The following is a 14,798-nucleotide window of genomic DNA, read 5'->3' as shown; positions in this document are numbered from 1 at the left end:
GTAAATCACAAAAGCATTAAAACTGTAATAGAAAAATAAGCTATGAATGCTAATAGACAATTTGCAGGAAAAGAAATATAAATGACTACTAAATATGTGGGAAATATTTTAACTATTTTAGCTCTGTAATTAAAGAGATCAAAGTTATGATTAGTTTCAAATTTGGGGCCTATCAACTTAGACAAGATGAGAAAGGGAGTGATAGTGTTGGCAATGTGGCGGAACTTAATCAAGCACTTAAGGAATATTCTTATCCCTAGACCATTAATTCCACTATTATAAATTTAATTTGAGGAAAAAAATCAAAGATGTCCTAAGTAGACAATCATCGCATGTGTTCTGGGGCAATGGCTCCTTTTCTTCTTTTTCTTTCCCAGCACACATCGAAACAGCAGAGAGCCCCAATCACTCATTTTGTGCAACACGCCTCTGATGTCCTGACCATAGTTGACTGGACCAGACATGGGTACCTGACCTAGGCTGGACCAAAGCCCCCTATCCAGGGATTCTAGCCTAACTTCTGGATGCTCTCTTAAAAGGAGCCAATGAAAATGTGAGAGCTTGATCTGCCATTTTGCACCATGTAGCCTTGTCCTCAGAGAAAACCCCTCTTTAATGAGAGAAAAAAATAGAGTACCATCATAGCAAGGGACAGAGACAAAAAAAGACCTCAGGACTTTCCTGTCCTGCCGTTAGTCCCTGCTTACTGAGGCTGTGTGTCCCTGCCCAGAATTCTAACAATTCCTCCCCTTTGCTTACACCAGCTAAGTCCCTGGTAAGGCTTCTGCTGCTCTGACTCAAGAGAGAGACCTCTAGATTCTGCCTTACCTCTCAATATCCCAGCACACAGAGAGTGAAGGGTAATGAGTATCCTAATTCTTAATTCTTTTTTTTTTCTTCTTTTCTTTTTTTTTTTTTTTTTTTTTTAAATTTATTTGTTTATTTTATTTATTTATTTTGGCTGTGTTGGGTCTGTGTTGCTGCGCGCGGGCTTTCTCTAATTGCGGCAAGCGGGGGTACTCCTCATTGCAGTGCGCGGGCCTCTCATTGCGGTGGCTCCTCTTGCTGCAGAGCACGGGCTCCAGGCGCGTGGGCTTCAGTAGTTGCAGCATGTGGTCTCAGTTGTGGCTCACGGGCTCTAGAGCACAGGCTCAGTAGTTGTGGCAGCAGGAGCCCAGTTGCTGCGCGGCATGTGGGATCTTCCCGGACCAGGAATCGAACCCGTGTTCCCTGCACTGGCAGGCGGATTCTCAACCACTGCGCCACCAGGGAAGCCCCTAATTCTTAATTCTGAAGGTGGCCTAGGGAAGATGTGAAGGAATGGAAGGAAGAATTCAACCCAGGTTGAGCACTTATTAATAAAATGAAAATAATCTATGCGACTCATTTGGATAGTTTCTGGCCTATAGTAAAGAATAAACAAATGAACAAATAAGATGTCAAGCCAGGAGTGAATGAGAGCTCTGAGTGTCACAAGGTTCAGCTTATATATCATGCCCTCTTTTTCCTTTAAAATTTTTTTTTTCCATTTCCCCCTCCTGGTCACAGGGTATTACACTGGGCTGTGGGCTCCCATAATAATTAGCTCTTGATCATAACATCTTGTAATACACTAGAGTGATAGTACTTATTATGTCTTATTCATGTTTGAATTTTCCCAGAGCACAGAGTAGTTACTTAAATGTTTGGAATGAATGCATGAGGGAATGATTAAGTGAAATAATGGAAATTTGGTTAGGAAAGTTCTCCGATATTAAGTGTTTGAAAGGCTTATTGAGATGTACTCACCATCATGATCATGATGATTTCTCTTGAAGCTGAGCACTTGCTCCCATTTGCCTCTGAAGCCAGTGACTTTTAGTTAATTATAACTTTTTTTCCTCTAAAGGTCAAGACAGCTGGAATTTTATACTTTGAATGAGTCTCTTCCAACGCTTGTTCTTCAAAAATACTTCTTCATAAATAGTTTGTTCCAGTTGCCAACTGGTTTGTTAACCAGGTCACTCACCATCCAAATCTGAGAATAGAAGTTTGTTTTGTTTTGTTTTGTTTTGTTTGGCCGCACCGCATGGCATGTAGGATCCTAGTTCCCCGACCAGGGATCAAACCCGCGCTCCCTGCAGTGGAAGTGCAGAGTCTTAACCACTGGACCGCCAGGGAAGTCCCAAGAATATAAGCTTTATTGACTTTGAAACCCACCAGACAGAACATTTTCAAATACTACAGGTGACTTCTGCCATTATCCCTGTTTCAAAGCTCTTTAAGACTAAGTTTTCCAAAACAAATCTCTTCAATAACAAGAAGGTTGATTTGGATCCACACTGCAACCTAACTCCACCAGCAAAGTGTGCTTCTCACCAAAGACATAATGGGGCTTCTTTGTTATTTTGGAAAAAGGCTTAAATATCAAGGGAACTGAGCTAGAAAGGTTTCATGTTTTCTACATATTCTACACAGCACTATGTACAAACCAGATTGTATAGACCATTTCCCAGGGGGGACAGGCAGTAAAACAGTTTTGAATTTCAGTGCCTGTCTTCTAGTCTTGACTCCTGCCCAAATTCTGCCACTTACTAGCTGTATGACCTTTGAAAAGAAAATAAGCTTTCTGTATCTTAATTTCTGCACCTGTAAAATGGGATAAAATTACTTACATTAACAGGTTATTTTAAGAATTAAGAGAATACATGTAAAATGTCTGCCATTGTTCCTGGCTTATAGAGTGGGAGTTCATGTTGATGATGATGGAAGACTTGGCCCATCGTTTATGCTTTTGTTTTTTTCTTTATGACATTGTATAGGACATTTAACCTCTGTATCTTATTAGTCTTTCCTTCTGTAAGATGGAGAAAAGAGTAGCCTCATATTCAATTACTTGGCCATATCATTAGCAAACAAGGATTTAAAAATAGAGGTAACTTGGTACAGTGTGAAGAGGACTGGCCCTTGGAAGAACTGGATACAAATTGTGGTTCTACTAGTTACTAGCTGTGTGGCTCTGGAAAACTTCCCTGATACTCACTTTTCTTATATAAATAAGAAAATAAATAAAAAATAAAATGGAAATAATATGTATCTGCAGAATTAAGGTTCAAATTAAGTATTGCATAGGAAAGTGAGCTAAATTGCTATGCACATGTTTGCAGTTATTACCAGCACCATACAAGATTGGATATATTGTCCTTATTGTTTTTTTTGTTGTTGTTGTTGCTTGCTTGCTTGTTTTAATAAGTGTATTCAGATTTAAGTTCTCACCCTCTTTTGGTTGTCTTGCCCCTTGAGAACATTTTAGCAGTGATTTACCTTATGTTCATAGGCTTTACCCAATTTTATTGATATGTTAAAAGCAATGTTTGCTCTCTATGATAGATAGGTAAGAACCTTAGATGCAATATTCAATCATAGGCTGCACTTTCTAAAATATGGCCTTGGTGTTTAAGTGACACAGTAAAAATAACCTAGTGAAAAGCAGCAGTTTGCTAAGAATAAAGCTTATTTTCGTGTTTGGTAGGTCACTTCACCGTCTCTCCTCATGTAAGTGTATTCTAGGGGAACTTAACTCTATAGGTGCAATTCTTAAGAATATCTGCCTTGTGTCTTAAAATAAAACCCAACAAATAAATTCGCCTTGATAAATTACATTAGGAAAGAATTTCTAGCAGGATCACTTTAAATGGTTTTCTTTCATGCTTAGGATTAGATTTCACCTAAAGATTTCATTTAGTTCAACCAGTAGAAAACCCCAGATTCAGGGCCTAAGAGTAAACTGAGGTTTGGAGAGGTTTAGTGACTTGGCCATGCATTATTTGTCAGGATTTTTTTGGGTGTAGGTTATAGACATTCGACTCCAAAGTGGCTTAAACAAAAAACGGAATTCACTGGGTCACACAACAGAAACTAGCTTCCAACATAGCTGAATCCAGCAGCTCCAATCATGTTCTTAAAACTCAGCATTTGCCAACGTTTTTCCCACAGTATTGGCTTCCTCCAGGATGGAGGAGAGGGAGGGAGATGGTCATAAGTAGCTCCAGCTTACATCATTTCTATGGTTTATGATCCAAAAGGAAGAGAGGCATATCTCTCCCAGCTTTCACAGAGCAAATTTTGTGGAAGATCAAAGTGATCCCCTTGGATCCAAGAGAGATAACCCATCACTCTTGGTTAACAGTCCCACCAGGATCACATGAAGTGAGGAGTGTGGTCCTCAAAGGGAAAGTGGGGATGCATGGGAAGCAGATATCCACCACGCCAAGGCTAGGGCATTATTAAGGTGGGGCTAGGACTCAGTCCTAGTGCCGTTCTGAAGGTTGCAGTGCGAAAGAGAAATAGGTAAGCTTAGAGCAAAATAGTTTAAGCCTCTCTTGAAGGTGTATAAATTAGAAGTGAAGATAAAGCTCTGAAATAATGTTAAGTCAAATGATCATTTTTTTTTCTTTTACTTTCAAAAATATATGGATATTGTAAAATGCAAATCCCTGTTATTGCTAATGAATGCTCCTACACGCACTTGATAATTTAGTGTGGAAGTGGATTGAAAGGCATGCCTCTCATTTCCTTGCTCCTTGTTTTCTTCCTGTCACAGAGGGGTATTCCGGAATATAATTTTGAGGGAAAAAAAAAAGACAAAACTTAACGTAAAGAAAAATTTCTTTAAGTGAATAAAAAGTATTAAAATGTGAAGAAAGTGGATGATTATGGTAATAACTAGTATTTACTTAGCAGTTAACATATGCCAGGCACTATAGTAAGTGCATAACCTCATTTAAATCTGATGACCATCCTATGAGTTAGGAAGTGTTATTCTGCTCATTTAGAGGCCAGGAATCCCAGGCTGTGAGGAGTGAGAAGTTTGCCCCAGCTCCTGGCTCTCAGAGCTGGGATTCCACCTTGGGTATATCTAATTCCAGAGTCTGTGTTCTCATCATTATGCTTATAATTAGTTATAACTTTAATTCATTTAATTGTGTAAGTTGACTATTTTACCAGCAAAATTATTGCTTGTGGTGCATTATTTTGTGTTTTATCCTGTGTGAAATAAAGTGCACTTGAAGCTGGCTTTCTCCCTCCCCCCCGCCTTTTTTTTTTGGTCCATTTTCCTTCCCCATCAGTGACATAGGGTCCCTGTTCCTGCCTTGATCCACTAGTGACCGAGGATCTCTCATGCTAGGAATGGAACTGGAGCACCTAAACATTTTAAATCTCAAGCTATAATTATACACATTAATCACATGGAAAGCCATGCATGACCTGTGACTTTTGAGGCACATCTGAAAATGCAACTGTACTCTTAAAAATTGTGACCCAAGAAAATGTCACTGCTGAGGGTGTTACCTGTGTAGATAAATGTGGCTCGAAGAAATATAACACCAAAGTCCCTTGTCTACACTAGCTGTGTATGTAATCTTTTATTGTTTTTCCTAAGAGAGCAGCTCTTGTCTCAGGCTTTTTCACTATTCTTTCCTCTCAGCTCACAACCAGTTTAATGTACCCTCCACCCACACTCACAACTGGGCTAGTCTACCTCTGATGATGTCGTCTTATCAGCATAAGGTCTTTTCCTCCTATACTGGTTGATAATTGTTTTGATGATACTGCTGCTTATCTTATCCCTTCTTTAGTTCACCGGTCAGCTACCATTTGATAGACTACTACGTCTTCCAGTCTCATCACATGGCCAGTCTGCCAGTAGGTTCATGATAAGCTCAGCCTTGATGTCTGGGAAGTGAATGCTTTCATCTGATAGCAATGGACAGTGTTTTGTCACTTGATAATGGCTTCCCAGACAGCTATAATGTATTTCTTTTTGTATTATCTAGAGTAGCAGTCTCCAAACTTTTCTGATCATTCATTCCAATCAGTGTATTTTTTGGGAGCAATTCTTAACCAAATATATGTATATTTATTTGTAAAGTATATATCATCATTAGCTTGTCTCAATTATAATATATGCTCAGGGTGAAGTTCATTGTTAATGACAGTGGATATAAATCCACATTCAAATAATCTTGATGAATTTGATATTTTTTAAGCCAAAATTTGGTTGGATTTATTAGATCGTTATTTTAATTTTGAAATGTGCTGTCAAAAAACCTGATACTGGGAGAAAGGTCAGTTCCGCCATTTGCTTGTTTTCCTGTGGTTTCTTTGCAAAGGACTCTGGTCAACTAACTTGCCTATTTTCTATGGGTTAGTTTAATTAAACCTAGATACTATAATCAGTAAGTCCACTTAACCTAGCAAACCACAATAAGTCAATACATGTTGACAAGGACTGACTGGGTGGGACCACCACTGCCAACCCCTGGAAATGGGTAACTCCCACTTTTCCTTGAGGACATCTCCTACGATGTTCTGGGCCAAGAGACCATTCCATGGGCTGGGTCCCTCATTATGTATATAAAATATTATATAAAATATTTGCTTTCTTTTTCGATTAGAACTAAGCATAAATAGATGTCCTCATATTTTCTTCTCCTGCATCCCAAATGGACTGCCTTGCATTCTTCCTGGAATATACATACTCCTGGGATGCATGGACCTCCTTTAGAAACTATTTGTCCAAGGAAAAATCTCTCACATAGGCAAGGATGTTTCCATTTAAAAAAGACCTACTCATTTCAGTTACTCAGCCATTTTACAGAAAGTGAAAGAGTTTTGAAATGAATCATCTTTACAGAGATTCATAATTTGCAAGCAAAATCCCCACTCTACAAAATGTGAAATGTTCTAAGCAACAGCTGTGAGCATTTCAAACGTGCACTACTCTTTGACAATTCAATTGTTGCCAAGGGAAATTGAGTTGGCTTTAAAATCTTCCTTGGTTTGAATTCTGCATTTACCCTTAATCAGAAATTGAGCAAACAAGTTCTGCATGGCTGGGGCACTGAACTTTTCATGAAGACTGGTATGGGAAACTGAGATGTGGAAATGTAAGTTTCTTGCAGGTGGCAAGGAGACTGGTATTCTAGCCAGTTTTGTAAGGCCTAGGGGAGGTGAACTTTTCAGAGCAAACACAGACACTATCTATACAGTGACCAATCACCTGGAGTCAGTAGAGGAAGCCTGCTTCCATATAAGAGCACCATCTTTTCCTGTTTCCCATTTCAGTTCAAAACAGGAATTAAAAAAAATTTTAATGGCACAAAAAAACTTCTTCCATTCAAGACCCATTTCTGGGGATGGGCATAGAAATCTGCAACACTTGAGTGCTAAATAACACAAACAAGAGAAATACAATGCATTTTTTTGTTATTGTCAGTTGTATAATATGTTAGTTTTATTTATATATAGTTCTATTTCCTAACTGTATAGAAAACATGATATAATGCGAAGGGGAAAAACTACAGAACGGAATACACAATTTTAAAGAAAAAAAATACTGGACAGAAGTACACCAAAATGCTAACAGTGGTTATCTCTGGGTTGAAGGATTATAAACGTTATTATTTTTCATTTTCCAAGTTTTGAACATTTGGTACCCTGACATTTGTACTTAGCATTAAGAATTTCTTTCTTCCTTCCTTCCTTTTTTTTTTTTTAACCCTCTCAAAAGACATACGTAGAATCCACTCAAATAGAGCAAGAGTCCAAGAATATTCTCTGGAAATGCACCACTTGGCCTAGGACTCATCAAGGATGCAAACATATCTCTAAATATTTTATCACTTGTTCTAGCTAGAGTTAAGTGAAGCCTTCTCCATAAACTCTTTCGGATCCAACTTGCCACTTGAAGAGCTCCCAAGCTCCCGCAGTTTGAAACTGGGTTTCCCTGAGCTCTGTACAGCGGGTGGGCCCAAGAGGTTGATCTCAATAAGTGATCACAGAGCGTAGAGACCGCTTTCCCACCTGCACAAGTTACACAGAACTGGCCCCAACCAGGCTTGCAGGAGCTCCAGGGAGCTGATATTCAAAACAGAGGTTTAGGGAAAAGGAGACTAGGCGAGAGAGAATTCGAAGCGATACCCAACCCTTGGCCGGGCCCCAGGGGTTCAGATTTCCGTGCCAGGCCTCCCACAAGGTGGAGCGGAGAGCGACTGCTGGGGGTTTTACAGCCCCGGGCTGCGAGGGGCCCATCTACAAAGGCAGCGGCGCCCAGGCTGCCTTTCTTTCGTTCTAGGCGGCTTTGGTTCTCGTCCGAATGGGATTCCTCGAGTCCAGAAGGGCCAGCCTCGCCGTTGAAAGGGGAGGAATCAAGGGCCAGGGACGCCCCCACCCTTAGCCGACCCTTGCCCTTGGAATCCTCAGGTTGCAGACGACCGCCGCCCAGAGGATCCGCACAGCGCGGAAACCCATCGCACTGGTGTCAGGCGCACCCCTCCGGGTTTAAGGAGCTCCTCTCAGGCCTGGCAGCGGCGGCGACTCCCCTCTTCAGCCTACCCCACCGCCTGGCGGAAGCGGCGGCAGCGCGGCCGGAGATCGCGGTTGCATCCGGGTCCCTCTCGCCTCAGCCCAATCCTCGTCCTCCTCTCTTCCCACCCTCCTGTTTCTCCGCCCCCCCGCCGCCAATCCCTGATCGGGTCTCAGCCCAACATGCTGACAAGGGAGTGAAGGCGGACGCCGGCCAATGAGGCCTCGCTTCCCGTTTGAAGCCTCCAGTGAGTGGGCGCTGGAGGCGGGCGCTGCTGGCCAGAAGGTTCGGTTGCGCGTGTGCCATGGACTCAGCTGCCCGGTGATATTGACAATAGGAGAGAGAAAGGGGCATTGACGGGGACCCACCGCGGGCACCGAACGGCGGCTCTGGCAGCGGCGGCTCCAGCCCCAGCGGCTCCTTCTTCTCCTTCCTTCTCCTCCTGCTGCCGCTGCGGATCCACTCTTCTTCCCTCCCTTCCCCCCTCCCCTCGTCGTCGCTGCAGCCGCCGGGTCCGGGGCAACGAGCAGAGGCGCCGCCCGCCGGGAATGTGAGCGAGGAGCCACCGGCGGAGCCGCAGCGGGGTCGGTGCCGATTTGATGGGACGGGCCCGCGGGGGAGGATCGTGAGGCCGCCGCCGCCGCCGCCGGAGCGCTGAGGTTCAGGTCCGGCCGTGAGGCCTAGAGGCGCCGCTGCCGCGGAACCGGAGGGACGCCGCTCCGGACAGCCGTCGCCCCGGGCTCCCTGCCGCTGTCCGGACCTCCCCCCGCACGCCCCGGTCCCGCCACCCGCCCCCGCTGCGGCCCTCTCTCCCGTCTCCCGCCCATCCGAAACCACAGATCATCTTCGGATTCTTCTCCAGAAGCTTCAAGGTAACTTAGTCCCTCCAGCACCGCGGCTCATCTGCTTCCTTTCCTCCTTTCCTGCCTCTTACCCGACCTCCTGGGGAACCTGCAGGGCACCGGCCTGGGGAAGGCCTGGCCTGGGCCGGCGAGGGGTGCGATGGGGTGAGGTGCGGGAGAGGGAGCGCCGGTCCCACTTGTCTGATTTACCTGCAGATGCTTCTGATGATGCCTTTCATTCACTCTGCCCTCCACCCCCCTTTTTCTCCACCTTCCGGCATTGGAGGCGTATTCTTGTCCCCCTTTATCCACTGACGGGGGCGGGGGGGAGGAAAGGGGGATTGGTGTAGTGAGAAGGATTTTGTAGCAGCTTATCTTCTCCAGGGCTTGGGGTGGCGTGGGGGGGGGGAGGGGGTGGGAGCAAACGGAGTATGTGAGCATCCCTACAGACCAACCTCTTCTCTGTCTTTCTCCTCCACCCAGTACCCCCTTTAGGTTATCCTGTGCCTTGGAAATGCCCCGTGCCCAATGCTTAGAGGATGATAAAGCTTCGGGCGTCCTAGCCCAGGGCGAAACCTGTTTCCCCGGGCTTTGTACGGACCCGCTGCTACTGCACGTTCAATTCTGCAGCGCTTTAGGGTTGAGATCCTTGACGTTTATCCTGGGCCGCGGGCAAAAGGGGCAAATGATTAAAAAAAATTTGTTTTTTGCTACCAGTAAATCATCTTTAGAGATGGGAGATAAAGAATAAAGGAGAGACAAAAAGAGTGGAGGAGGAACAGGATTTACGGAAATCTTGTGTTGTGAGGGTTAAATGTAGTCTAAATAATTCACATACCAGATTGGAAAAGCAGCCCCTAAATTTACAACATACAAATTGATGTGGAGCTTCTTGCAGATGCAGTCATTATGAATTTTTAAATCATCTTACTTCTTCTATAATCATTCATGGTTTGCAATTCCTTTTTATCTATCACATTTTATTTAAGGCTAAAGTAGATTGCTAAAAACTTTTTTTAAAAAGGAGTACCAAACAGGACTTCAAAATTCCAAACCTCGACATCCTATGGTTTTGTTTGTTTTTTGTTTATGTTTTTGTTATTTTTACTTTGTCAGAATCCAGCTAATCCAGGTAACTTTTTATTCTCACACGTTCAGGAAGAAACTCCCTTACTCTTTTATTTAGAGGTTAAAAAACACTTATGTTATGTATTGGAATGCCAGGTGAGTAATTGCATTTCAGCATTTCCCCCATGTGCGTTATTTCTATTCAAGTCTGCCATTAATCTTGCATGGAGCATGGAGCCTCAGTGCCATAGAAATGATGGCATCTGTTTAAATTGGTGAATGAAACTGAGCTTAATCCTTGTTACTTTTAGGAAATAGCCTTCATTTTAATGATTTGAGAATGTTAAAAAAAAATCCCAAAGAACTGTTCAGTTCCATTAGTTTGATAGAATGAAAATTAATATTTGATGATGAACTTCAAGGGAACTCAACTTGGTTGTCTAAGTAGGCTGTGAATTTGTTTTTATTTCAACTTTGGTGTACCATTTCATCATAGTTTTGTTTATTAAGCTTTAGTAACTTCAGATGGCTTCATTCAAAAAGAAGACTTCTTCGAAATGGTTTTAATTATGCCTTTTATGTGTTCTGTTTAAAGTAGCCTAGCTTGTCCTCCTTTGTGGTGTGGTGTAGTTTATCATAGCTAACACAGCACATTGCATTAAAAGTCATGTCTTGGTAGTTGCGAAATTGTAAATTTCACCTTGCTGTGATACATTGGTGTAGATTCTTGAAGTACCATAAGAGTTTCAACTCTGGAGCCCATTCATAATATTAACTATCTTGGGAAAATGTTTGGATGGAAATTTTGTAGCTGCAGAATAGTTCCTCAATTACTTCAGGATCTCAAGATGAGAAGAGCTGTGCAGTTAGAAAATGAGTACACGTTCAAGTATAAATGAACATCTTTAATGCATATTGTAGTGGGAGTAGCACAATGTATTAACATTACAATATTGCTTATATAGTACTTATATTCTATTTTCCACCAAATTTTTCTGTTTTCCCATTGAACATATGACTGCTCTTAATTGATTTTATTTGCTTTCTTTTAAACATATTCCCATTTTCAAAAATAGTGTATGGGAATTTTAGAATTTGAGTAACTCACTTGTGTGCTTCTTCCTCGGGAATGTGTTGATGATACTTCTTTCTTTTCAGTAGGGATATGTCCTCAGCACCAACTACTCCTCCATCAGTGGATAAAGTAGACGGATTTTCTCGGAAGTCCGTCAGAAAAGCCAGACAGAAGAGGTCGCAAAGTTCCTCACAGTTTAGGTCTCAAGGCAAGCCTATTGAGTTAACACCTCTGCCGCTGCTAAAAGGTAAGGCTCATGACCAGGTGATGGATTCCTTTTCAATTGATCTTTTTGTATCTGTATATAATTTTCTTTTTTGTAGAGTTCCATATTTGTTAAAATTCCGTGTTGCAAATTGAAGGGATGGAGGTTTCCGATATGTTGAAATTATTGGTGTGTGACCAGATACACCCACTCCCCCTTTTAAAGGGTTCAATTTAATATAAATAGCCATGGACAAATGAAAAGAAACTTATTATCAGAGAATCTCTCACACTGATAAGTAGAAAAACTGAATGCCACAGAAACTTTATGAGGTCTGGGTCTGTGTTTTTCTTATTGTCTTCTGTTGACATTTATATGTATACATTGTATGCAGTGACAACTACAAATTGTACAGTTTTAATCACAGGAGGTAGGCCTAGTAGAGGAGATGGTGCCATTAACTTACATACAGAAAATGATGTTTGAAATAATTCATTTTTTAAAATTGAGAAAAAATGGTCAGTAATTGATTACACGCATTTTTGTTTTCAGATAGTACAAATAGAAAAAATATTTGATGATCGTATTGTTTATGGAATTAATATGAGAACTTTTTTTTCTAAATTAAACCTTTTACCTTTTGTTTGAGTATGTGGGTACTTTTTGTTCCATTTAATTTTTATCAGTTTGCTTTATGTTTATGAACAAGCATTGTTTGAAATGTATCCGAACATAGCATTTATAGCATGGCGCTATTAGAATCTACTGTTGAAGGTAGATTTTTGTCTGCTGAACACTTAAGAGTGAGGAGAAAGGGGACGTGAACAATACAATGCACTTTAGTGGCGCAGAGGAAATCAAAAAACTTGGTTGCTAGTTAGTTAGTGAACATATATTTCTGTAACAATTTGTGAAATCAGAAGGTATTAAAAGAAAAACTGTAGTGTGACTAGAAAAGATCCTCAAAATGTAGCCTAGGATATTTTAAACTTCTGTTTTTCCCGTATGAACATTTTTTTTTAAGGGAGGGAGATTCATAAATGAGATTTCCATGTTTATACTTGAAATTGGTAAACATGAAATGAATACTATTACTGTAAAGATGATATATCTACAGTTAATGAAGATGAGCTCGTATGAGTCTGGGGGGAGAAAATTTTGGCTAAAGTTTTTGCTGGTAAAAATGAAAATAATCTTTATGAGGCTTTGGAAGAAAAATGAAGGAAAAACTCGCTAGGGATAAAAGTAACTGTACTTGAAATACAAAGTTGGGAGGTATATTGGATTCTTTAGTAGTTTATTTAATCTGAAATAGACATGTAATAGCTATTAGTGTCTATATCTGGCAAAGGACTTTATTCTGAGGAAGCAGTTTAAACTTTCTTAGGGTTAGAACAGATTTAAACTTTGTTATGTTAATTTCTTGGGGCCCATGGTAAACATTTAAATTAGAACTTAACTGACCACTCAGAGCCATGGTGTTGGTTTCGTGGGTAGTGAAAGAAGCATGTGTGAGAAGAATTTGGCACATGTTTTAATATTTTGTTGTTTCTTATCTCATTTAAAAAAATTGTAATATATATATAACATAAAATTGACCATTTTACCTATTTTTAAGTGTGCATGAAGCATGGCATTAGGTACAGTCACATTGTTGTACGTCCATCACCACCACTCATCTCTGGACTTTTGATCTTTCCTAGCTGAAACTCTGTATCCATTAAACACTAACTCCCCATTACCCCTCCCCCTAACCTCTTTGCAACCACCACTGTCTCTGTGAATTTGACTACTCTAGGTATCTCCTATACGGGGAATCCTACAATGTTTGTCTCTTTTGTGGTTGGCTTATTTCACTTAGCGTAATGTCCTCAAGATTCATCCATGTTGTAGCATGTGTCAGAATTTCTTTCCTTTTTAAGGCTGACTAATATTCCATTGTGTGTGCGTGTGTGTATGTATATATATGCCACATATTGTTTATCCATCTGTCAATGGATACATGAGTTACTTCCACCTTTCAGTGATTGTGAATAACGCTGCTCTGAGAACATGGGTGTACAAATATCTTTTTGAGTCCCTGCTTTCACTTCTTTTGGGTATATACTCAGAAGAATTGCTGGAGCATATGTTTAATTTTTTGAGGAATTGCCATACTGTTTTCCATAGCAGCTGTACCATTTTACATCCCGACCAGCAATACCCAAGGCTTCTTCCAATTTCTCCACATTCTCACTGACACTTGTTATTTTCTTTTCCTTTTTTTTTTCTTTTTGATAATAGCCATCATAATGTGTATGAAGTAGTATTTCATTGTGATTTTTATTTGCATTTCCCTAATGATTAGTGACATTGAGTATCTTTTCATGTGCTTTTTGGCCATTTGTATATCCTTTTCTCATATTTTAAGTGGAGTCTGATAGTATTGTAAAATTTCCAAGAATTCTGCTCTCCAAGAATATGATTTTTGTGAACTTGTATATTTTGCCAGCATAGGAGCATTGGAGAGCAACAAGATCATATAACACTAGATACATCCACAAGCTTAATTTCCAGACAGACTAAAAGTGATTCTTGTGTAATAAACACGTTCTGGGAAAATATTCTGGGAAGCATTCCATAAATTAGATTTCCATATCTGTAGAATAACAAAGAAGTACAATCATGTATAGACTTTAGAAATGTGTATTTGTTCTTGATTATTATAGTGAATGTAAAGAGTTTGTTGAATGACATTTGTTTTCCTTACAATGGATTGAGTTTTATTTGTGTGCCTTCTCACAACTTTAGGAGGTAGTTTATGAAATATAAGGAAAACATAAAAGGAATTTTTTTTTTGCCATTTCCTTAGGAAAAACCAGAATAAATTATATATGCATGCCAAAGGGTAGTTATTGATTTAATTTTCTATAGAATTGTTTTGACTGAATTGGAAGGTTTAAGTTAATTTTATTTGGGGGTACAATATAAACTGTAGTTGAATTTTGGGGGTTGCTTTAAAGAGTAAAGAAAAAACATGTCCTTAAGGTCTTTAATTTTAGGGGAATTTGAAAATGGAAATTGTATAAACATAGTAATTATGTAGCTCATCTTTTTAATATATAATTTTTGAAAGCTCAAAAATTAGGTATGCATTAATGATCACTTGTTTTGTGTGTTTGTTTTATAAGAATGCTTATTATATGCATCGTAATATTTGACTGACTTATAAGTAACACTGCCATTATTTCTTAGCATTTTAAAAGTCTCTTCACTTGCAGA

General features: G+C 40.4%; 1 protein-coding gene across 3 annotated transcripts in view; it reads left to right on the top strand.

Annotated features, from left to right (window-relative positions):
- Positions 1-8,618: 8,618 nt before the first annotated feature.
- The window catches only part of PPP2R5E (protein phosphatase 2 regulatory subunit B'epsilon), a 148,254-nt gene continuing 142,074 nt past the window's right edge, over positions 8,619-14,798 (top strand). For 2 of the 3 annotated variants that reach the window (XM_059914373.1, XM_059914371.1), the window contains exons 1-2: positions 8,619-9,219; positions 11,416-11,579. In XM_059914373.1, the coding sequence (XP_059770356.1) occupies positions 11,423-11,579 (157 nt within the window). In that variant the 5' untranslated portion in view covers positions 8,619-9,219; positions 11,416-11,422. The remainder of the gene's footprint in view (positions 9,220-11,415; positions 11,580-14,798) is intronic. The other variant, XM_059914372.1, reaches the window with a different exon arrangement.

This window comes from Balaenoptera ricei, chromosome 2 (assembly GCF_028023285.1).
Source record: "Balaenoptera ricei isolate mBalRic1 chromosome 2, mBalRic1.hap2, whole genome shotgun sequence".
Taxonomy (NCBI): Eukaryota; Metazoa; Chordata; class Mammalia; order Artiodactyla; family Balaenopteridae; genus Balaenoptera; species Balaenoptera ricei.
The sequence above is the reverse complement of the archived record's forward strand: the minus strand, read 5'-3'. Positions and strand labels throughout refer to the sequence as shown.